At 33.7% G+C, this 24,306-nt stretch overlaps 1 protein-coding gene across 1 annotated transcript; it reads left to right on the top strand.

Moving 5' to 3' along the window:
- Window positions 1-1,281: 1,281 nt before the first annotated feature.
- ZSWIM2 (zinc finger SWIM-type containing 2) lies at window positions 1,282-24,049 on the top strand. The gene is made up of 9 exons (XM_003253829.4): window positions 1,282-1,480; window positions 2,657-2,733; window positions 5,660-5,700; window positions 11,240-11,450; window positions 12,738-12,986; window positions 16,388-16,472; window positions 17,219-17,331; window positions 22,028-22,181; window positions 23,097-24,049. Exons 1-9 carry the CDS (start codon window positions 1,316-1,318, stop codon window positions 23,898-23,900), a joined length of 1,899 nt encoding a protein of 632 aa, XP_003253877.1. The 5' UTR covers window positions 1,282-1,315; the 3' UTR covers window positions 23,901-24,049.
- Window positions 24,050-24,306: the final 257 nt, after the last annotated feature.

Raw genomic sequence — 24,306 nt, 5'->3', positions numbered from 1 at the left:
AGTAAAAATAAAATTTAGTAAATTAAAACATTAGACCTTAAACCTAAGATTTTAAGGGTTGGATAATGTTTATCCAGGTGTCTCACCTGTGAAAGCTGCCATTACTATCATCTTCTTTCATCTTTTGCCTTTGCCATTTTCTGAGAACTCTCCTGCTGTTGACATAATCTAGTTATGATTTCTGCCCATGATAAAATAGGACAAATATGCTCTATCTTTGGCCACCAAGGCAAAGGTTACTGGGCCTCCAAGTAGTGCTATCTCCTGCTTTTAATTTCCTATAGAGATTCTAGTAATATGGCTTCTTTTTTCAGTAATTATGACTCAAAATGTTGACCCATACTTTATTACAGTTTTCCCCCTAAAACGTGGTAAATAAACCTCAGAGACAATGTAAATTATTAGAGATACAAATATTTCATACCTTGAAACTCTTATTCCTTAGTATACAGATTTGTAAGTTTCATGTACCCATATTCAATGGATTCTGTGCTACCATTCAGGATGTAACACCATCCACCATTCTGGCTGTACCATCCCCAACACCCACCCCTACCCAAACACGCAATTAAAAAATATTCCCTCACTTGGAAGACCATTTCCCCTCCAACACACACACAACACACACACACACAGAGAGAGAGAGAGAGAGAGAGAGCGAGAGAGAGCGAGAGAGAGAGGCAGAGAGAAATGACTTAAGGATCTGGTTTCCTCCCAAGTAGCTGGGACTACAGCCGGCGCCACTACGGGTGATGCACTTCCTAGGGTTTAGAACTCCTGTTTTCTACATCTTTCCCCCAGAGAGTTAGTCAATCTATGCATATAGTGAGCAATCAGAAAACGTTTGTGGAATATTGTGGAACGTCAAAAATCACTCTGGGCTCTGTAACCTCGGCTTTCTGTTAAAGATGATGAATCATCACAGGATAATTTCAGCATCCACAGCCCAGACTGCAGTCGGGTTTGCCACTGTCCTAACAAGTAGATTTCACCATCTCTGCCCCGAGGAAGCAGAAGGAACGCAAGAAAATTGACAACTATGCCTTCGGCCGCCAGCTTCCAAGTCGGCCAGATGATTATTAAAAACACTCCCCAGTCAAGGGCGTCGCTTCAAAATGCAGTGGAGGCTGGGGCGAGTTGCGGAATCCACGCCATCCCGCACCTTTGTCGCCCGCTCTTCTTCGGCGCAGGGCACACCGGGACACCCCGAGCCCAACCACCGTCACCAGGGCAACAAGCCTGCACGCCGTTGTCTTGGAGACCGGCTGGCGCCTCAGTGAGCCGAGCAGAGCGATCGCCTCCGCCCGCACCCAGCATGCTTCGCCGAGGCTATAAGGCCTCTGAAAGGCGAAAACACTTGAGCGAGAGGCTCAGCTGGCACCAAGACCAGGCGCTGAGTAGCAGTATCTACCTCCTACGAGAGATGGGCCCCACTGGCTTCCTGCTGAGGGAGGAGGAGCCGGAATACATGGATTTCCGAGTAACTACCGCCTTTACCGCCCCAGTTCGCCACCATCCCCGCCCACCATGTTCCCCCACTGGCATACCCAATGTGCGTAGCCACCATCACAATCTCTGCGGATATATGCTGCCTCACCCCCGAAAGCGCCTTCCCACGAGTGTTCCAGACTCTAAAAAACGTGAAATTACAGAAGGAAATAGTATTTATTAGAAGTTTCTGTTTTGGAGGTTAAGACTTCAAACTGCAACTCTTGTAAAAGATGATGGCTCTTGATCTTTAGGCTTGAAAATGTCAGAGGCTTTATATGAATATCTGGTTTGCATTACATGTGTTCTTGGGTCTGTTGTTAGTGTTCCTTAGTCCTGTAAATCAAACGAAATGAAAATTCTACAATCTGCTAGCATACTGTAAATATTTTCTAAATAAATAAATAGGTTTCCCTTTACTCTTTGCTCACTCTGAAACTATATGAAGGCCCTATTAAAGGATAGTTTAAATGGCAATACCTTGGAAAGATATTAATGAATAAAAATTCAAGTTTACTGAAAGACCACAGATATTTCATAATTGCATATCCCATCCTTAACCACTCAAAAATTAGCCACTGCACTACCTCCTAGGAGTTGACTTACAAAATTTTACGTTAGTGCCATGAAGTTTAAGAGCTAAATGCAATTTACTAGTCTGTGCTTATTTAAAGCATCTTTTTTTACTTTGTTGCTTCAGTACTTACTGTATTTAATTGTTTTAGCCAAACTAGTCTTGATGAATAAATTTTGTCCTCTTGAATACAATTAAATAAATTCACCGACTCAAATGCACCAAACAAAAATCCAAAATGAGCTACCTTACAAAAGGTGCTTAGCTCCACCCCAAAGTAGAATTTCCTTATGGTGAGGAATTTATGGGTTGATTTTTGCTTTTTTTCTTGACTTTGGGAATTAGATTTATTTTCACCTGCCTAAGGGCAGGTCACTTTGAAACCATCCTAATTTGTTAATTTGCTAACAAAGATAAATAATGAAATGAAAAATCAGCCTAGAGATTAGTATCAAGAGTTAAGATTCTCCAGTAGAATCTATTCAACCTTTTTGAATCACATAAACTACCTCTTCAAATCTCTTTTATTAACTCAGTTTTGCTCTAACTCTCAAATTTTTCTGGTCTTTTTAAGTATGCATTTTTCTTTTAAAGGTTTTTCTAGGAAATCCTCATGTTTGTAACTGTTCCACATTTCTGAAAGGAGGGGAACTTTGTAAGCATATCTGCTGGTAAGTGACTTTTCAATGAAGATCCTCCATGAAGGAACATCTTGGTGTGTTAAATATTTTGCCTTTTTCATGGTTTCAATAACAAAAAAATTAAAGAAATTTGGTGTTTGGGGAATATAAAGTTAAAATGGTCATAGCTTACCAATAAATTTTTCAGTATTTCATTTTATTCTGAAAATTGAATAACATTTAAATTGAGAACCATTTTATAATGTTAATGCTTTTAAATAGAAAAAATCAATTTTAGATTCTCATGTACAAATGTGAAATCTAACTATAAAACGGGGGAAAAATCCTGATTCCATCACTGATAATTATGTGGTTCATTTGAGATATTGCTGTGCTTCCACAAATTGTGTTTCCAAAATCACGTTTTCTTGAATATCAAATGTTCCATTTTCTACATGTATATGTAGGTTGAAAGTGTTCGCCTTTTCCGTATTGGCCTATGGCAGTCAAGTTTCAAAGTATTTTCCTTTTCAGTTAACATTTGACTATGAATCACTTTTTAAGTTTTCATGTATTTTTATAAATAGTTCAGGTTATTTATTTTTTATAAAAAGTTCAGGTTTCTTACATGCATATATTGCATAGTGGTGAAGTCTGGACTTTTAGTGTACTAATCACCCCAATAGTGAACGTTGTACCCAATAAATGATTTTTCAGCCTTTACTCCCTTCCCACCCTCCCAGTTTTTGTAGTCTCTGATGTCTTATTTCACTCTATATGTCCATGTGACCCATTGTTTAGCTTTCACTTACAACTGAGAACATGCAGTATTTGACTTTCTATTTCTGAATTATTTAACTTAGGATAATGGCCTCCAGTTCCATCCATGCTGCTACAAAAGACATGAGTTCATTAATTTTTATGGCCGAGTTCTATTACATTGTATATATATATGTTTATACACACACATTTTATTAATGTGGTATATTTATATGCCCACCATTATGGTTACTTAGGTTGATTCCATATCTTTGCTGTTGAGAATGATGCTGTGATAAACATACGAGTACAGGTATCTTTTGATATAATGATTTCTTGCCCTGTAGCCGTATACCCAGGAATAGGATTGCTGGGTCATGGTAGTTCTATTTTTAGTTTTTTGAGAAATCACCATACTGTTTTTTGTAAAGGTTGAACTAATTTACATTCCTAGCAACAGTATATAAGCATTCCCCTTTCTCCAGGTCCTTATCGACATTTGTTGTTTTTTGACTTTTTAATAATAGTCATTATGACATGTATAAGATGATATCTCATTGTGGTTATAATTTCCACTTCTCTGATGATTAGTGATGTTGAGCATTTTATTATATGTTTGTTGGCCACTTGTATATCTTCTTTTGAAAAATGTCTGTTCATGTCCTTTGCCCACTTTTTAATGAGGTTATTAGGTTTTTTCTTGTTGAGTTGTTTCAGTTCCTTACAGATTCAGGATGTTAGCTCTTTGTCAAATACGTAGTTTGCAAATATTTCTTACCATTCTTTAGGTTGTCTGTTTACTCTGTTGATTGTTTCATTTGCTGTGCAGAAGCTTTATAGTTTAATTAAGTCTATTAAACTATTTTTCTTTTTGTTGCATTTTCTTATGGAGACTTGATCATAAATTCTTTGCCCAGGCCAATGTCCAGAAGAGTTTCCTAGTTTTTCTTCAAGAGTTTTGGTAGTTTAAGATCTCACATTTAGGTCTTTAATCCATCTTGAGTTAATTTTTGTATATGGTGAAAGTTATGAGTCCACTTTTATTCTTCTGCATATGGCTATCCAATTTTCCCAGCATCATTTATTGAATAGGACGTCATTTCCCTAGTGTATAATTTTGTTGACTTTAACTATAAATCTTTCAAGATAGAAGTAGAACTCTAATGAAGATTATGTCTATTAAATCTGAAATTTTTCCTCTAGTGTCAGAATCTATTTGTAGGGTAATTAACCTCTAGAAATGAAAAAAAAATTCCTCAACTTTAAATACAAATCAACTCATTTTGTTTTGCCTACTTATACTAACAAATTATTAATATTATTTTAATTTATTTGATAATTAACATGAAAAAATAAGAAATTAAGAAAAGATTATGACTTTCACATTTCTAGTGCTTTTCTTTACAAGTAAAAAATGTTATATAATTATTTCTAATGTTTTTACTAAGTTTTGTGCTCTTTTATTTTGATCACTTTTTATTGAGCATCTAGTAACACAAGTTATTTACTCTAGTTGACATAAAGATAAAATATGGTCCTTTCACAACTTACAGTTTGGTATTATGATTATATTTAAAATAGTTTCTTTTCCATTTTCATTTTATGTCAGGGGAAGGGTATTCTCTTTTGATTATTATATAACTCATGTTGTACAATATTGTAACCATTAAGTAAATGGAAATATAACCAAAGTGTTTCATATACTAAAGTATATTTAATATCTTTGAATAATAATTTAATAGGTATTTCCCACTTTTTAAAAAAAGTCACATTCCATTTTAATTGGTAAAATTAAAAAAAATTTTTTCTATCATGCGTTAAAGAGGTATATGTAGGAAAACAGCCATTTGGTACACTATCCAGAAAATTACTCTGTTTCCAGAGAAGTTTAAAGGCAGTACCATAAATACCTAAATCCCCTCATTATCCTTTCCCTTTGAATAACTGTATGTCATAAGAAATGCATGGACTCTCTCTGATAAATCTCTTGACACCAAATGTCATTTGTTTTCATTAATCATACTTTTTTCACATGTTTATTTTAAAACATAAGTTTAACAACTATTATAACAGAAAATTGATGATTTTTAAGTTTATTCATAACACTTTCCATAATATAAATCTTACAGTTCAATTTCTATTCTAAATATTTTTAAATGTCTTTTGAGTTTATGTCAAAAATAAATGTCTTGATTTTTTTTCTACTTGTGAATGTTAGGGTCTTGTTGAAAAAATTCAAGCTTCCAAGGAACCATGAATGTAAGTTTTGGGGTTTGGGGTTTTTGTTTTGTTTTTTTATTTTACTAATTTGAAGTTAACAAATACAAGAATTTTTTATTTAACATTTTCTAAATTTAGATGGTTACTTTTCTAGGGAATCTGGTAACTATCAGTAGCTCAGCTTGTTAAGACACTTGGAACATTTTTCATCTTTAAAAAAATGTAACTTTATATGTCATTTTCAAACTCATAGGTACTTACTAAAAACGGGTATGAAACAATGGCCAGTTATTAAGTAGAAAAACATTTACGTATTCTAAGAAAAGTTTACAGTGGTTTCTGTGTCTAAAATTATTTTAATTGTGAGAAAAATAGCAAATGTGATTTTTTTAGATCCCAGAAATAGACTGTTGGCATGGCACATTATTTTATTCAAAAATGTTTGCTGAGTGAAATTTTTTTGCTAAACAAAAGCAGAGTAAAATGTAGTTTTTAAGTGAGTACTTACATTGAGTTTAGAGTCAGTTATATATTTATATAAGTTTAAATTCCAGAGTTCTCAAAAATAAGAGAGAAAGAAAAATAATTGCAATACAGGTCACTTAAATTTGTACATCTTATAATAAAGATACTGTCATTGTGAAAGGGTTAACTGCAGTTAAGGGATTGTTTGACCTATACTAGACCCATCTAACAACTGCATTTCTAAAAGTACTAATAAATGTTTCTGATATTCATGAATAATTAAAGTGATAATTAGTTTTAAACTTTTTCTACTCAAAAAGAATTGGTTTTATTTAGGCAAGTTTATTTCCCCCTAGCTATCATAGAATTACAATCACAGTAGACATATTTTAAAAATTATACCAGATAATAAATTACCATTAGTGTTTCACAGGGATTTTCTCTTTTTTCACTCTACATATTTTTTTAGAAATGTCTCCCATTTTCCATGTCTCCAACTGTTAACTCTGTATCAGTGATTCCCAGTCTTACCAGCAGACCAATATTTCCAGTTGCTTTCTGGGCAGCTCAATTTGGAGGTCCCATGGGCATCTTAAATACTGATTTCTCCATCTGTGCTCCCCTCTTAGATTCCCTACCTCACATACTGGCTTTCCTTTTTATTTTCTCTTCAAAGCTATAAACCTTGATATTCTCTCTGATTTTTTTCTTTCTCGTCCTCTTCTGCCATGTATCTACCCATACCACAAATCCTGCTTGTTTTACATCCTACATATTTCTCAAGTGCTTCTATTTCTCCATACTCATTCTTACCTTTGTTCCACTTTCCTCAGCCCGTAGTACCATTCTGTGTAGCCTCCTTGTTTCCAGTGCCTGAACTTTGCACTTTGTCTTTCACCCTCTAGGTAGGCAGATTCTTTCTAAAATGTCAGCCTCTTCTTAAGCCTCTCTCTCAGTCCCTTCATGCATGATGACTAGGTTGTATGGTTTTATACATATTGTTTTATTTTTTACCTCTCCATTGTATTCACTGAAGTTAAATGTTGACCCTCTCTCCAAAGTCTTATTCTCTACACTATTCTTCCATATCATTTTCACAAGCTTCAGTACTGAGGCTGTCCAATAGAAATACAACATACATATGTAATTTTCTAGTAGCCATATTATAAGAAGTAAAAAGAAACAGGGAAGTAACTTTAATATGTATTTTAACTTAACTCGGTACATCAAAATATTATTGTGTCAACATGTAATCAATATAAAAGTTATGAACTATTTTACTTTTTTTATACTAAGTCTTCAAAATCTAGCATGTTTGTTATACTTACAGTAGATCTCAATTCTGACACTATATTTTCAATGGAAATATTTGATCTGTATATAGACTTCCTCAAACTTTTTAGTTGAAAAATAGATTCACATATCCAAATTGTTACATACTTATACATTTTTCTGTAACTATAGATTATCAGCTTTAAGTTAAAAACTAAATTTTTAATTTAACAAAATTTAAAATTTGTTTTGTCAGTCACACTTGTCAAATTTCAAGTACACAATAGCTACCTGTGGCTAATGGCTACCATATTCAACAGTGCAGTTCTACCCAATTAAATTCAACAAATATTTATTGTATCACATATTAGCCAGGAGCTCTGCTAGGTGCTTTTTATAAATTGAATTGTATGTATTGCTAGTATATGAATGTCTTTTATCTGCAGACACAGCAATTTTGTACTGATCAATTTAATATATTACATTGTATTATTATTCTTTGCACTTATTGAAGACAGCAACTATTCGGTCTACAGCAGGGAATTTTTTAACGTTTAAAATTAATCCTATATAATTTGAGAGTTTATACTTCCTTCTGAAATAAAGATTTTTTATGTCTTTTGTATTTAAAAGAAATTTTAATTAGTAAACATTGAGAAAATCCCATGTGTACAATATAATACTAGAGACTGTAATAATATTCAAAGAAAGTCAGTGATCTTAGAATTTATCATTTAAAGCTAGAATAAACATACATGAAAAATAAAGAAAACTATAAATAATTACTCATTAGGATTACGTATAGTATTTAAATAAGTGTGGAGGGAATGTTACTTGTAATGGAAGAGGAATGTTTTGAACATCATTCAGAGATTCTTTTCTAAAAGGAATCTGGAAGCAATTATCTACATCCCAGTGTTGCGTATAAGAAACCTGAGACTCTCTTTTCAAAGACTGACAAAAATGATTATATGGGAATTTTATTATGAAAAATGTTAATTTTTGAACACTGAACATTCTTTTTTTCACAAACATTTTCCCAACAAAAGCTAGATTTACCACCTGATAGTTCCTTTTAAATACAATAACTAGTGAATACTATCTTCTTTTTGGAATTAAATAATTATGAATAAAATTAAAACCTCATTAAAGGAAATTTTTCTAAATTCTCACCAGAAAGATGTAAACTTTTTTTCTATTTTCCTTTTATGATTTTATATATATCATAAAACAGCCTATTAGCCTGTCAGAATTCTGTGTTCTGCTTTTATCACACTGTTACCTTATATTTTCGTGCTATATAATCTCTGTAATGAAAGTCATCAAAGGCTAGCTAATATTTCACTAAATATGGTATATTATAAGCAATTTAACATTCTTCCACTATTAGGCACTTATTTCTAACTACTTGTTATATTCTTTGTACGTGAAGCTTTTTGTTCTTTTCAAATATTTCCTTAGCCTAAAGTCTTATTGTGTTTTGGAGTAGAAGTGTTAATATTTTTATGTCTCCCCCCATATGTATTGCCAAATATGTTTTCAGAATACTTTTGCTGATTTACAGTGATTTCAGCAATATGTCAATTTCTTTCAGTTTTATTTGTTTTTTGGATTCATGTTTTTGGCACATTTTAACTATAGTACTTAAGCATACAAAGAAAGATATTAACAGCATATTTAAGAAATATGAAAATAAAGACACATAGAAATATTTTGCCATGTTAGTAATATTTCTATAATTTTGGAAAGAAAGCCACACAAAGCAGGAAAAATACCAGATACAAGGTTCAAAGTAATCTATCCATGCCTGGTAAGTTAAATAAGAAAATAGTTTCTATTCTCTGATATGTTTATTTTATTTATTTAACATTCCTTTATGGAAGATGTAAAATGCCTTCAAATAACTTTTTTAGATACAAAAGAAATAACATAAGGCAAACAAATCGTAACATTTATTAGTGTTTATTCAGTCAGTTTTAGTGTCTGTGCTTTATTCTTGTTTTAACTCATTTGCCTTTGATGCAAATAAAATTGAACATCTTCCACTGCCTTGTTTACTATTTGTGTTTTAAGTGAATCGTATTTTGGCTATTTATTAGAATAAAACTGCAAACATTTCTTAATTATTATAAGCATTACTTTTTTCAAGTGTTTTTCTAATCTGCTATAAATATTTCTCTATGGCTTTATTAAATTTTGTTATACATAGGAGTTTTTGTGTTATTAAATCAGCTCATCTGTTCTATTCATGTTTACTGTTTCAACCCTTTAAAAATTGCCTTTCTTCCATAGTATCAATAGTCCTTTGGAGTTTTTTCTGCTCATTCTATTATTTTTGTTCTTTATTATATAATAGCATCAGTGTGTAGTTGTTTTGGTATAAGTTGGAGGTTGGTATTTCATTTGAGTTAATTTTCTCCATATTGCCACCCAGTTATCTCAGTAACAGTTATTGGATAATCCTTCTTTTCCTCTTTGTTTAACAATGTTTATTATTTGGAGCATCTCATATATTATTACATTTACTACTTATACAACACATTGTGATATCAGTGCAGGTTAGCTGTCTTGCTCTTCTCTTTCAAAATATTCCTGCATAGTCTTACACGTTAATTTTTCCAGATTCACTTTAGAAGAGTTTTGTTTCTTCCTTTTATTTTCAAATTCACATTTTACCACACAGAACAGTTTGTGGCCAGCTTCTTTTATGAAATTTTATTCTTCAGTATTTCTGCTGCCCCAGTGCATCTTTATTCCCCAAAGCACAATATTTTGTTCTTTATTTTTCTCTCCCTTTTTAGAGAGCAGATGTTGCTGTGTCTCTGTGACAAATAGCCCTTCTTCCCCAAAGTAATGGTTAATTAATGTATGATGCCCTCCCACAGTCCACTTGCCATACCACCTCAGACAGGGAACCGCGATTTCTGTATTGAAATGTAACTGTGATGTTTTCAGTGTTTTTAGTGTTTATTTGGGGGGTCTTTTCAGAAAAACAGAGCGTTTCATTATCTTAGAAATAATTTTTAATTCATGTATATTAGAAAGATACATAAAATGAATAGAAGGCAGGGGACTGATAACAACTAGCATTTAAATTATGACATGTTCAGGAGTAGGAGACAGAAGGGGGAAGCAGCAAAGGGATGGGCCAAGGAATGAAGAATCTAGGATTCTCTGATCAAAACTATAGGCACTTAGAACATCATTCCCTTAAGGATTGCAGGATGGAGAAAATTCAGAATTCAAAAAATGCACATGCCAGTGGTGCAGGCAATATAGTAACTAATAGATTGCCCTGAGAAACACTGACCAAATCTGTTGAGGATAAGGCTGAGACACTCTTTTGTAGATACACGAAACAGAAAATAGGCACAATTAATTAAGTCTTGCTCTTCCATTATTATTTAATTCACTTATTCATCTAACAAATAATTACAGTAGCTACTCAGATATCAGTTTCCTCCTCATGTATTCATGTCCCATTTATTTTAATATTCTTATATGTTGACAAAATATTTGTTTATGGACAAGTGAACAGATGACAGTATAAGACATGATGGTAACACCAATCCAAGGATGAACACTGTCATATTCAAGTGCACTGTTTTCATTGACTCTTTTTTAGTTACAAGAAAAAGAAATTTTTACATTTTTTTAAATGACTCTTCTGACATTTGGGCTCTGAAAAAAATGTAAAGAAGTGGTCAATGTCAGTGTGATAATTCAATCAAAACTGTCTCTCTGATATTTGAAAGAAAATTCTAACTTTCAGCATAAGTTGTTACCTCTCTGTAGCTCCAATTTTGTGACTGAATTTTAATACTTTGGGATTTTTCACTAGCTGCTTTACAATTGGGTCTTGGAGAAAGAGAGATAAGTGACTTGCTTCGAGGGATACATCGAGTTCAAACTCCCCAACCAGGAACAAATGACGAAAATGAACATGTTGAAGAAGATGGGTACATTAAACAGAAGGAAATTGATTCAGAGGATATCTGCTCTATTTGTCAAGAGCTACTTTTAGAGAAAAAGCTTCCTGTCACCTTTTGCAGGTGATGTATTTTTTCTTTGGATTCTTAAAACTAATTAAAAATTCTAAAACTTATTTGTGATTTATTACCTTAGGAGACATGATAGGGAAAAAATAGACAACTTTACCTAACGCTAATTTATACTTAATTAACATTCTTTTGTTTCCTAACACACACACACACACACACATATATATAATATAAATATATTACAATAGAAATATAATATCTATAATATTATATATAAATATATGTAATAGAAATACATATATTACATATAACATATATGTTAGGAAACAACATATATATGTGTGTGTGTATATACGTTGTGAACTAAATATATGCTCTTACTCTAAATCTTTCTGAGCTACCCTACAAGGGTAAAAACTGAAACATAATTCCACAATTATTCCTCCTCTCACCTTAAGTAACAAGAGTAGAGTAATTTCTGTGTTTTTATTTTATATACATGAATAAATGCTATGGTTTACTATAGTTATAAAGACTTTTCTGAAAGTAAAGATTATTTTACTTTGAAATTACAAAAATCATTTTCAGTTTTTCAAAATTCTATCTTTGAACCTAAATAATTCAATTTTCACATATGCACAAATCTTTATTGAGCATGAACATTATTATTGAGTATGAACATTAGACAATGTTCATACTTTTCTTCACAGCACTATAAAGTTGGACTTGAAAAATTTGGACAGCCATTTTCCATTGCAATTTTTTTCTCCTGATCATTCTTTTTTCTTCTGATAATTTAACAAAACTTTTGTCCACACTGTAGTTGTTCATGTGTCTGCTTCTATTGCATATTGTAAAATTATTAACTACTTTCCAAAATAGTATTTCTCTCAGCAGATATTTCTTTGGTACTACCATGCATTGTGTGACTTCTGGAAAAGTATGGTGGCACCCCTGCTCTCAGTGAAGCATTTTATTAAAATTATTATTATTATTATTTTCCTTTGTGTTAAGCCTATATTCATTCTCACTTTACAAATGAAAATATTTTAATGATGCAAAATCTTTCACCATTTCATTGGAATGAAGGAAAATTTAAGTTTGGAATTCTGATATATTAAATATGATAGATTACTAGAATGAGTGAGTGTGTGTGTGTGTGTGTGTGTGTATGTAATCAAGCTATAGCTGAAAATCAGTTCAGAATCTATTTTTTTGTGGAATAAAGATGGTAGCACAGGAAATTTTACTTATATAAATATATATGTAATATATATATACAATGGATATATAAAACTGCTCTATACAAATGGTAAACTTGAATTTTATCTCTCATAGGTTTGGCTGTGGCAATAGTATTCATATAAAATGCATGAAGATCTTAGCTAATTATCAGAGTACATCAAACACTTCCATGTTGAAATGTCCTCTGTGCAGGAAAGAGTTTGCACCATTAAAACTGATTTTGGAGGAATTCAAAAACTCTAGCAAACTTGTAACTGCAGCAGAGAAAGAGAGACTGGACAAACACCTTGGAATTCCCTGTAATAACTGCAAACAATTTCCAATTGAGGGGAAGTGTTATAAGTAAGTGTTATCTGTAAATTATAAGCATGTGTTCTTTTTTATTTCCTTACATCAGGAAACTTTGAGCATTAGAGCACCCATTCTGTAGCCTCCTTCTTCCTGCATATACTGTTTGACTTGTGTGATGACTACTTACTTAGGACTTACAGACTGACCTCTATCTCAGTCCAGTATGTCAGGAACTCCAATCATTTTATTTTCTTCTCCTGTGCAAGGGTATTGGTTTGAGCTCTGGTCTAGATTGGGTCTGAAGTAACACCCCATCCTAGAAGCTCTGGACACAGGATAGGTGGCTTTAGCCTAGATAAGTTTCCAAGCTCAGAGCCTTGCTGGATCTCTCACCCTCTGTAACTTTCTTTGAACTACCTTTGAAGTCATTGCCAAAAATTCCAAAGATTGGGCCAGAGGGACATTGACTAGATTGACTGAATATTTAATCCAGTTCCCCCTACTCCAAATTGCAATGAGTACAGGTTTTGTTTTCTTTCGTATCTTATACTTCAACAACTACAAAAACATAGTAATTATTAGAGCAAACAATTTTCACTGTGAGTAACCCCCAAACTTTCCCACAATTCTCACGATAAAACATAAATTATGGGTGCAGCACACCAACATGGCACGTGTATACATATGTAACAAACCTGCACGTTGTGCACATGTACCCTACAACTTAAAGTATAATAATAAGAAAAATAATTTTCAATTAAAAAAACAAATTAATTGCTATGCCTAGGGAATTTGTATTTTCTTAATTAAATTTTTAAATTAACTACATTAAGAAGAAAACATTATTTCAATCTTTGTCACATTTTTTGAAATGTATCAGTTTATTTTTCAGCCTTCTTGAATTACATTATGATGAGCCCAATTTAATTTATATATATATTAAAACTCTCTCATAAAACCATAAAACATTATCACATCCAACAGCAAATTATACCTTTCTCCTTTGAATTTAGTTTTGTTTTCTGTATGTGTTACACAAAAGAAAGTTGATTATTAACAAAAGTATTTACTGGAAAATGGCTGGCCTGAGAAGGCTCCTAGGGAGGATTCTAACTTGGGGAGGAAGTACAGAATTTTTATAAACTTTTAATAAGAGGTATTCAGCTAGGTTCAAGAATGTTGGTTAAAGAGGATTCCAGGAAAAGGAAGGACTTGATCTTTGGTATTAGCAGCCATCGCATGGGCAATTTAGATTTTCTCAAGAGGGGTGGATAGGACCAGTCAGGGAGGGGCTAAGGTCACATGTGAAAGAGGGGCCTGGGACATGTTGGGGAACAAGGACATATGAGGGCCACAGTGTAAAATTCTCAGTGCCTACGATCAATGTTCCCTGAATGGTTTACAGGCAGCTTTAGTACAAATCTCGCTTTTAGGTATGTTGTTGATGACAGTGCACTCCTGTCACTCAGAGCTTTCTGACTGCTCTTTCTGTCCTGGGGCATTATTCTTCCTACTAAGCAAACACATGGCCCACTATCCTGCCACCTGCCCAATAGTGACCCTACACTCTCCTTTGAGAATCTTTTCTTGTCTCATAACTTCTCCTCTACAGATCTGGCTAACAATTACTCATCTCTGTCTCCATTCTCTTTTACAAATTAAAGAATGCATTTTCAATGTTTGTGACTCCATCCATCTTCCATTCCCTCAAGTACTGACACTTCAGTCATCAGTCTAAAAAACTATTTCCATTCCTCTTAGGAACACATTGAGTAGGAGACAAGATTAACTAGAAAGTTTCTTCATTCCTTCTTCATTAGAATTTCAGAATTTAACTACTTCATCTTTTAAGAGGTTAATTCCAAAATTACTAGATATATGTTAAAATACAGAGATGCTTAACTTTTTTTAGCCCAGCATACTTTGATGCATTGAATAAATGGCACCATTTGTCCAACCCATTGGTGTTAATTATTAAAATCTTCCCTGTATGTACAAAGAGTAATAATGAATAAATTAGCATTTGCTTCTTTTAAGATGTCTGAGGGACATATTTTCTTAAATTTCTCATGGCAATAATCATCTAAATATTTGATAACTTGAATAATAAGTTTACTTGACTACTGCTCAGAATATTTTCTGTTTGGTAAATTATGTTGCAAGTAATTTAAAATCCTCTACTTGTGACAAAATTTTTATAAACAATATAACCTTGAGATTGGGCTTTTATGGAAGATGGGTTTTTTTTGACTTGTCAATAGTTTTTATTGAGATCTTTTATGTGTTTACCTTTTTCCATTCTGTGGGGAAAAAATAATATAATTTTTATTTTCAAGAAGTATGCTGCCAACTCTAACTCCGGCATTCATGAAACAACTGGAAAGCAGCACTGGATAATCAAATGGCAGAATATCTAATAGACTGTACATCCTGTAAGAATGTAGAGAAAGAAGTAAATGAAAGCTAAGGTAGTCTGGGAAGGCATCATGGAAGGGGCATGTGGTGGACAAAATAATGGACTTCCTAAAACGTCCACACCCTTATGCCCAGAACTTGTATGTCATAGAGGAATTAAGGTTGCAGATGAAATTAAGGTTTCTAATCACTGACCTTGAAATAAAGAGGTTATCCTGGATTGCTTGGATAAGCCTTGTGTGATCATACAGATTCTTAAAAGTAGAAGAGGAAGGCAGGAAAGTCAGAGGGAAATGTGACTGTGGAAGAAAGGCAGAGAGATACTACATTGTTTGTTTTGAAAATGGTGGAAAAGGGTCACAAGCTAATAAATGTAGGCAGTCTCTAGAACAGCAGTCCTCAAACATTTTGGCACCAGCGACCAGTTTTGTGGAAGACAATTTTTCCACAGGAGTTATTGGGGGATGGTTTCAGGATGAGACTGTTCCACCTCAGATCATCAGTCGTTAGACTCTCATAAGGAGCACACAACCTAGATCTCTCATGTGTGCAGTTCACAATAGGGTTCACACTCCTATGAGAATCTGATGCCACCGCTGATCTGACAGAAGGTGGAGATTTGCTCTCCCACATTTCACCTCCTGCTGTATGTCCTGGTTCCAAACAGGCCACAGACCAGGTCAGTGCCTGGGGTTGGGGACCCCTACTCTAGAAGATGGAAAGAGCAAGGAAATAGATTCTCCCCTAGAGCCCCCTAAAAGTAACACAGCCCTGCAAACCCCTTGGTTTTAGCACATTGAAACTCATCTCAGACTTCTATCCTATGGAACTGTAAGATAATACATTTGTGCAGTTTAAGCTAAGTTTGTAGTAAATTTTTACAGCAGCAACAGGAAACTAATACACAGTGTGACTTGAGATGAACCTTGTCATGTTTGGATTGTTCCCAGGAAGTTTTGACCAGAATTTTTCACCCAAAACCATCACAATAATTGGATTTTTTTTTCCTTGCGTGTTTTGATGTTTTGTATTTTTAGGTGTACCGAATGCATAGAATATCACTTATGCCAGGAATGTTTTGATAGCTGCTGCCATCTTTCCCACACGTTTACATTTCGTGAGGTACAGTATCCATCTTGAATCTAATACAGTGTTTCTATTTGTCCTGTTGTAGAGCTAAGTCAGTGTAAGAAGAATACATAACACTGTGGAACAGAGCTGATTGGTTTTTAATACAAACCTAAAGCCATATTTTTAGGAGAACTCTTTTTCATAAGGATGCACAAAGCAACTAGTTCTTACACTGGTAATTTATAAAATCTAACATGATAAGAAACATCTGATGACATTGTGAATAAATTTTTGGAACAGAAATTATAGCCATCAAACTTGAATATTAGTTTTAAAAAAGCTCTCGAAATTACAAATTGGCTTATAACGTAAAACCAAAACATTTATGATTTTCACTTAAATTTTCTTACTTAAGCAATAATGAAACATGGAATTTTACTGGGATAATTTAAACCATACACTTAAAAAGTATCTCCTGATGCTGAATAATAATACTACCTTCTACTTACCAGACAAGATAAAATAAAACATGCACAATTATTGTTATTTTTTACCTTAAAAAGTAATGCCATTATAGTAGCTATGCGATACAATATGAGACTCACTAATAATTTGTAAGTACTTTAAAATATTAAAATTAATATTGAAAAATATTGAAAAAAATATTGAAAAATAATATATATGCTTAAAATATTGTGTATTATTCACATTATTGATATGCAACCAACTAATTTTTATCCAAAAAATGAAAATATCCACGACTTTGCAAAGTAACATCTACTTTTCACCTATTACAGAAAAGAAACCAAAAATGGAGATCACTAGAAAAAAGAGCAGATGAAGTTGTCAAATACATAGATACTAAAAGTGAGATAGAAGAAAAGGTGTCACATTTTCAAGAAAAGCAAGGGTGAGGTTCCCAGTAAATTATATATTTCTTATATGACAGAATCTTTGAATAACTTTTCAATTTGAATAAGTTTTATTTCTTCCTTTATTATTTAATTATTATTAAGCACTTAGATACTAGGTGGCATTGTACCATCCAGTTGAAGAGCAGGGCTGTAGAGTCAGACTGCTGGAATCCAATCATAGTTCAACCACACACTGTCTATGTGACTTGTGGACTAGTTATTTCACTTCTGTCTGTCACATTTTCCTCATTTTTAAAATGGGAATAATTGTTAAAACCAACCTTGTAGGAATTTTGTGAGTGTGAAATGAGTTAATACACACAATAAATATTCAAATAATGTTATCTATTATTTCTAATTTGACCAGAAACTATACTAGATATGAGGGATACAATAGTTTCCTCAGTAATCAAATAATCATCGACGTAAATGTAAAATTGAAACTGACATCATAGGCAGGAGAAGGAAATAAAGGGTATTCAATTAGGAAAAGAGGAAGTCAAATTGTCCCTGTTTGCAGATGACATGATTGTATATCTAGAAAACCCCATTGTCTCAGCCCAAAATCTCCTTAAGCTGATTAGCAACTTCAGCAAAGTCTCAGGATACAAAATCAATGTACGAAAATCACAAGCATTCTTGTACACCAATCACAGACAAACAGAGAGCCAAATCATGAGTGAACTCCCATTCACAATTGCTTCAAAGAGAATAAAATACCTAGGAATCCAACTTACAAGGGATGTGAAGGAACTCTTCAAGGAGAACTACAAACCACTGCTCAATGAAATCAAAGAGGATACAAACAAATGGAAGAGCATTCCATGCTCATGGGTTGGAAGAATCAATATCGTGAAAATGGCCATACTGCCCAAGGTAATTTATAGATTCAATGCCATCCCCATCAAGCTACCAATGACTTTCTTCACAGAATTGGAAAAAACTACTTTAAAGTTCATATGGAACCAAAAAAGAGCCCGCATTGCCAAGTCAATCCTAAGCCAAAAGAACAAAGCTGGAGGCATCATGCTACCTGACTTCAAACTATACTACAAGGCTACAGTAACCAAAACAGCATGGTACTGGTACCACAACAGAGACATAGATCAATGGAACAGAACAGAGCCCTCAGAAATCATGCTGCATATCGACAACTATCTGATCTTTGACAAACCTGGCAAAAATAAGAAATGGGGAAAGGATTCCCTATTTAAGAAATGGTGCTGGGAAAACTGGCTAGCCATATGTAGAAAGCTGAAACTGGATCCCTTCCTTACACCTTATACAAAAATTAATTCAAGATGGATTAAAGACTTATATGTTAGACCTAAAACCATAAAAACCCTAGAAGAAAACCTAGGCAATACCATTCAGGACATAGGCATGGGCAAGGACTTCATGTCTAAAACACCAAAAGCAATGGCAACAAAAGCCAAAATTGACAAATGGGATCTAATTAAACTAAAGAGCTTCTGCACAGCAAAAGAAATTACCATCAGAGTGAACAGGCAACCTAAAAAATGGGAGAAAATTTTCACAACCTACTCATCTGACAAAGGGCTAATATCTAGAATCTACAATAAACTCAAACAAATTTACAAGAAAAAAACAAACAACCCCATCAAAAAGTGGGCAAAGGACATGAACAGACACTTCTCAAAAGAAGACATTTATGCAGCCAAAAAACACATGAAAAAATGCTCATCATCACTGGCCATCAGAGAAATGCAAATGAAAACCACAATGAGATACCACCTCACACCAGTTAGAATGGCGATCATTAAAAAGTCAGGAAACAACAGGTGCTGGAGAGGATGTGGAGAAATAGGAACACTTTTACACTGTTGGTGGGACTGTAAACTAGTTCAACCATTGTGGAAGTCAGTGTGGCGATTCCTCAGGGATCTAGAACTAGAAATACCATTTGACCCAGCCATCCCATTACTGGGTATATACCCAAAGGACTATAAATCATGCTGCTATAAAGACACATGCACACATATGTTTATTGCGGCACTATTCACAATAGCAAAGACTTGGAACCAACCCAAATGTCCAACAACGATAGACTGGATTAAGAAAATGTGGCACATATACACCATGGAATACTATGCAGCCATAAAAAATGATGAGTTCATGTCCTTTGTAGGGACATGGATGAAACTGGAAAACATCATTCTCAGTAGACTATCGCAAGGACAAAAAACCAAACACCGCATGTTCTCACTCATAGGTGGGAATTGAACAATGAGAACTCATGGACACAGGAAGGGGAACATCACACTCCAGGGACTGTTGTGGGGTGGGGGGAGGGGGGAGAGACAGCATTAGGAGATATACCTAATGCTAAATGACGAGTTAATGGGTGCAGCAAACCAACATGGCACATGGATACATATGTAACAAACCTGCACATTGTGCACATGTACCCTGAAACCTAAAGTATAATAATAATAAAAAAAAGAAACTGACATCAGTTATGTTTAAATAAAAAACAGATTCAAAGATTTTTGAAATTTACATTTGAAATAATTGGCCTTTGGGGGAAGAAAGTCTTTTTTGCTTCATTCCCCCTCTCTCTACCCTCTACTTCACCCTGTTGGAAGAAGAGTGCCGAGCAGATTGGTTATATTTCAGAACATTGATTAAGAATATTATTAGTGGAGAGTTCTCCAGACCTTTTGCGATAGTCCTGTTCAATTACAGAAAATTTAGGCCGGACGCCGTGGCTCACGCCTGTAATCCTAGCTCTTTGGGAGACCAAGGCAGGTGATCATCTGAGGTCAGGAGTTCGAGACCAGCCTGGCCAACATGGTGAAACCATGCCTCTACTAAAAAAATACAAAAAAAAATTAGCAGGGTGTGGTGGCACATACCTGTAATCCCAGCTTCTCGGGAGGCTGAGGTGGGAGAATTGCTTGAACCTGGAAGCCGGAGGTTGCAGTGAGCCAAAATGGCAACACTGTACTCCAACCTAGGTGACAGAGTGAGACTCCATCTCAAAAAAAAAAAGAAAGAAAAAAGAAAATGTAGCATGTTGTATAATATTAAGAGATTGTGTACATTATGAAACACATAGAAAAGAGACAACTTTTTCAGGATGGGATAAAATAGAAACTAAAAATAATTTCAGTGAATCAACTAAACAAAAAATGTGCTTGTTCTCACTAAATATATATATATATATATGTTTATACACATACATGTAATACACCTGTACCCCCACACACGTATACATACACACGTATACATAAGTTTGTATCCAAACTTCAGTTGATATATAGCCCATGCCCATGGGTACTCCACACACATTGGAGACCAGAGCTCTTGTGGAGCGTAAAATGAGCCTACACAAAGGCTTTGCAACGCCATTTTCCCTGCACAGGTATCATACTTCATCCTGTTAGAATGCTAAGTTGTATAACTAATGGTTAGACTTAGGAGATATTGGGGGACAGGGAGCTGAGAAGGAGAACATTAGGAGAAGAAGGACATTTTAGGCAGAAAAAATGGAATAAATAGAGTATTTCAGGATAAGAAACAGTACGTAACAACCTTAAAAGAGTACTAAAAATATACATTTTAATTGAAATTAGAGGACCCTGGTAAAAGCAATTTCTGTAATATGGTGAGGATATATCTGTAGAATAATGAGAAGTACAAACTTTTCTGAAGAATATATTTGAACTTTGTTCTGAATGACTTTTGAATGATAGGAATACATCTGACCTTTTAACCAAACTTTTTTTTCTCTTAAAGATTTGTTGTATCTGTTTTACCAGTTGCAATGGCATCGAATAGCAGTTAATTCATAGTATATCATCTTAGTTATGTCAGTATTTTTGGTACAAAAAATGGAGCTGGTACTTTTAGAGTTACATTACCATAGTCTAACAATATTGAAGTGGTAAGAAAATACCCCAAACGAAAACAAATTTCCTTATCTCTTATGATCTACCAATTTATCATAGTAGCCTGGAATATTTAATGTGGCTTACTATACACTTCACTTCCTACCAGAAGACAGAGTAAATTGAGTTGTATTTTTCTAAACACTTGCCTAATTGTTGGCTCAGACTAAAATATTATAATTTGAGTATATGGTCTGATTTTATTGACATTAAAGTGCAACTCAAACTCAAAAATTTTAGGTTAGCATATTTATTTGATATGACTACTTAAAACTTTTTTTTTTGAGGTGAAGTCTCACTATGTTGTCCAGGCTGGAGTACAGTGGCGTGATCTCAGCTCACTGCAGCCTCTACCTCCTGGGTCCAAGGGATACTCCTGCCACAGCCTCTTGAGTAGCTCTGATTACAAGCACCCGCCACCATGCCTGGCTAATTTTTCTGTATTTTTATTAGAGATGGGGTTTTGCCATGTTGGCCAGGCTGGTCTCAAACTCCTGACCTCAGGTAATCCACCCACCTCAGTCTCCCAAAGTGCTGGGATTACAGGCGTGAGCCATCGCGCTCAGCCAAAAACTTTGTTCTTTATGAAGTTGGATCCATATTGTTCAGAATCAATAAAATAGATTTTTTAACTTTATAATGTATGAGATTTATTATCTTTAGTTCAAGAAAACCTAGGGTTCGATTGCATTATTTATATAGAGGCTATTTACCTGTGCTATTGATCACTTCCTGATCTATAATAACATGTAAACACTCGTCTCTGCTTATTCTCATTCAGCCAAGTTTACACACCAAAACACATTGTAAGATCACTGCCTCTCCAACTGATTACTAAGAATAGTAAGCTGCTTGCTCCAGGCTGCCAGTGTCTACTTTGCTTGAAGGCATTTCATCTTGGTCAACATACAAGATTGCTACCATGTACTCACAAGGTAAAAGTCACATCATTTTAGTTTTACTTTCCCTGTAGGGTCAATTTTCACAAATGAAGTGACAATTTAACTCTGTCCTTTTACTTTTGAGTTGTACTCTGTACAGAGGTGTTCACATTGCGCAGCACATATAGAAAGAACTACCACAGAGACTATGGAGAAGGCAGCTTTCTCCCTGAGGATGTATTTATATTGATTAGTACTCATTTCTGTATATACTATCTAGGAAAGATAAAATGGTACTTTAAGTTAGATTCCTTTATCTACTTTAGTTATCTGTAAAAAGAAAAAAGGTTATAGAATACTAATATTTTGCTATGTATTTTTATGATTCTTAAGATGAAACAGAAATGCCTAGGTTGACATAATTATTATTTCATATGAACTCATTAGAATCAGTATAATACTACTTGATCACTATATAATTGATAAGCAACTATATAGTGGTTGATAACCAACTTTTTTTCTGAAATGAAGTTGCTTCAGTAAACAAACAAAGCTTCAGTAATAAAGCTTTAGAGTCATCCTTACTTAAAATGACTATTTCCAAAAATTTGTTATTTTATATTTTACTGTTATCAGATCCATTTTCAACCCCAGTTGGTTATGACTTTAAAAATAATTTTCATTAGAAATAATTAGCGGTGAAATTAATAGCTTTAAGTAGAGAATTTTTAACAAAATTACGAATGCTGTCCATAAAAGGCTTTGCATTTTAATATCGAAAATGGAAATCAGTCCCTACATAATTATATTTAGAAGTTAACTTCTTCAAAATATTTTCATAAAACTTGATAATATTTTTCAATTTTGCTAAATATTTTTAATCATACAGTTAGGAACTGGGGGAAATTTACTTGAATAATATTATAAACAAGATTGGTATAGTTCTGATTAGCTTATCTTTTTTTAAAGTTTCACAGGAAGTGTATTGACAATTGGTTATTCCGCAAGTGCAATTCATGCCCTATTGATGGACAAGTTATATATAACCCTTTAACTTGGAAAAATTCAGCAGTGAATGGAAGAGCACATCAATCTGTTTCAAACAGAGACATCATTCATCTATCAAAGCAGAAAGAACCAGATCTTTTTATTCCTGGTACCGGATTAGTCTTAAAGCAAAATAGACTTGGAATTTTACCTAGCATACCTCAGTGTAATTTGGATAAACTGAATACACCTCAAAGCCCAAAAGATGCCTATGACAATATAACAATAGATAATCTATGCTCTATCAAATTAGATAATTCAAATTCAAGAAAATTAACCTATGAATATAAAATTAGCCAACATTTTCCCAGGTATCTTCAAGATTTACCCACTGTATCATTTGGGAAAATACCATCCCAAACACTTCCTCCTATTGTTCATAAGAATATTGTATGTCCCACTGCAATGGAAAGTCCATGCATCAGTGGAAAGTACCACACTAGTCAAAGCCAGATGACCAAAGGCTGTAAATGTAATAACCACAACCTAAAGAAGACTCCTGGCACTAAAATAAGAGAGGACAACAAGAGATCAACTTTGCTTACAGAGGATTTCAATCTTATTGTCAATTGGAGCACAGCTAAACTTAGTTTGTCTAAAAGGTATAATAACTGTATGGGGGAAATTACACGAAAATGTAGTCATCTATCAAGACAGCCTGTGTCTCACTCTGTAAATACAAAAAGTACTGAGCTATCTTTAATAATAGAAGGAGTTCAATTGTGAAAAAGTTTACTATCTGAAAATATTTGAATGTTGAATATAAAAACATGTTTTATATAGAACATAAAAAGCACATATAGTCTTGACAAATGTATATAAAAGTCTCTGTTGGAATTTGCTTACTTACCTATAAACAGCTCACTACACTTAAAGGAAATGATTCTGTTACTTATACGACTTATAGCATTAGGTGTCTTCATGAGTATATTCAGGGTGTTATAAATAATGAATAATTTTTAGAGCCTTTATCTTATTTTACTCTGATTTTAAAAATGTTTTACTTAAATTAAGGAAATAGATTTTTCCTACTTTGAGTCACTGTTTTCAAATATTTTTCACGGTAGCACATAACATGCAGGGATTACTCCCTGGTACTTCTGTGTTTTTTGCATTTTTCTTGCAGTACTAA

Source organism: Nomascus leucogenys, chromosome 22a (assembly GCF_006542625.1).
Source record: "Nomascus leucogenys isolate Asia chromosome 22a, Asia_NLE_v1, whole genome shotgun sequence".
In the NCBI taxonomy this organism is placed as follows: domain Eukaryota; kingdom Metazoa; phylum Chordata; class Mammalia; order Primates; family Hylobatidae; genus Nomascus; species Nomascus leucogenys.
Note: the sequence above shows the minus strand (reverse complement) of the source record. Positions and strands in the feature narration are given on the sequence as shown.

Excerpts from the sequence above, each read along its gene's own strand:
- ZSWIM2 (XM_003253829.4), top strand. The coding sequence starts at position 1,316 with ATGCTTCGCCGAGGCTATAAGGCCTCTGAAAGGCGAAAACACTTGAGC. Across the intron at positions 5,701-11,239 it reads GCTTCCAAGGAACCATGAAT|CTGCTTTACAATTGGGTCTT; the intron begins GTAAGTTTTGGG and ends ATTTTTCACTAG. Across the intron at positions 12,987-16,387 it reads ATTGAGGGGAAGTGTTATAA|GTGTACCGAATGCATAGAAT; the intron begins GTAAGTGTTATC and ends TTGTATTTTTAG.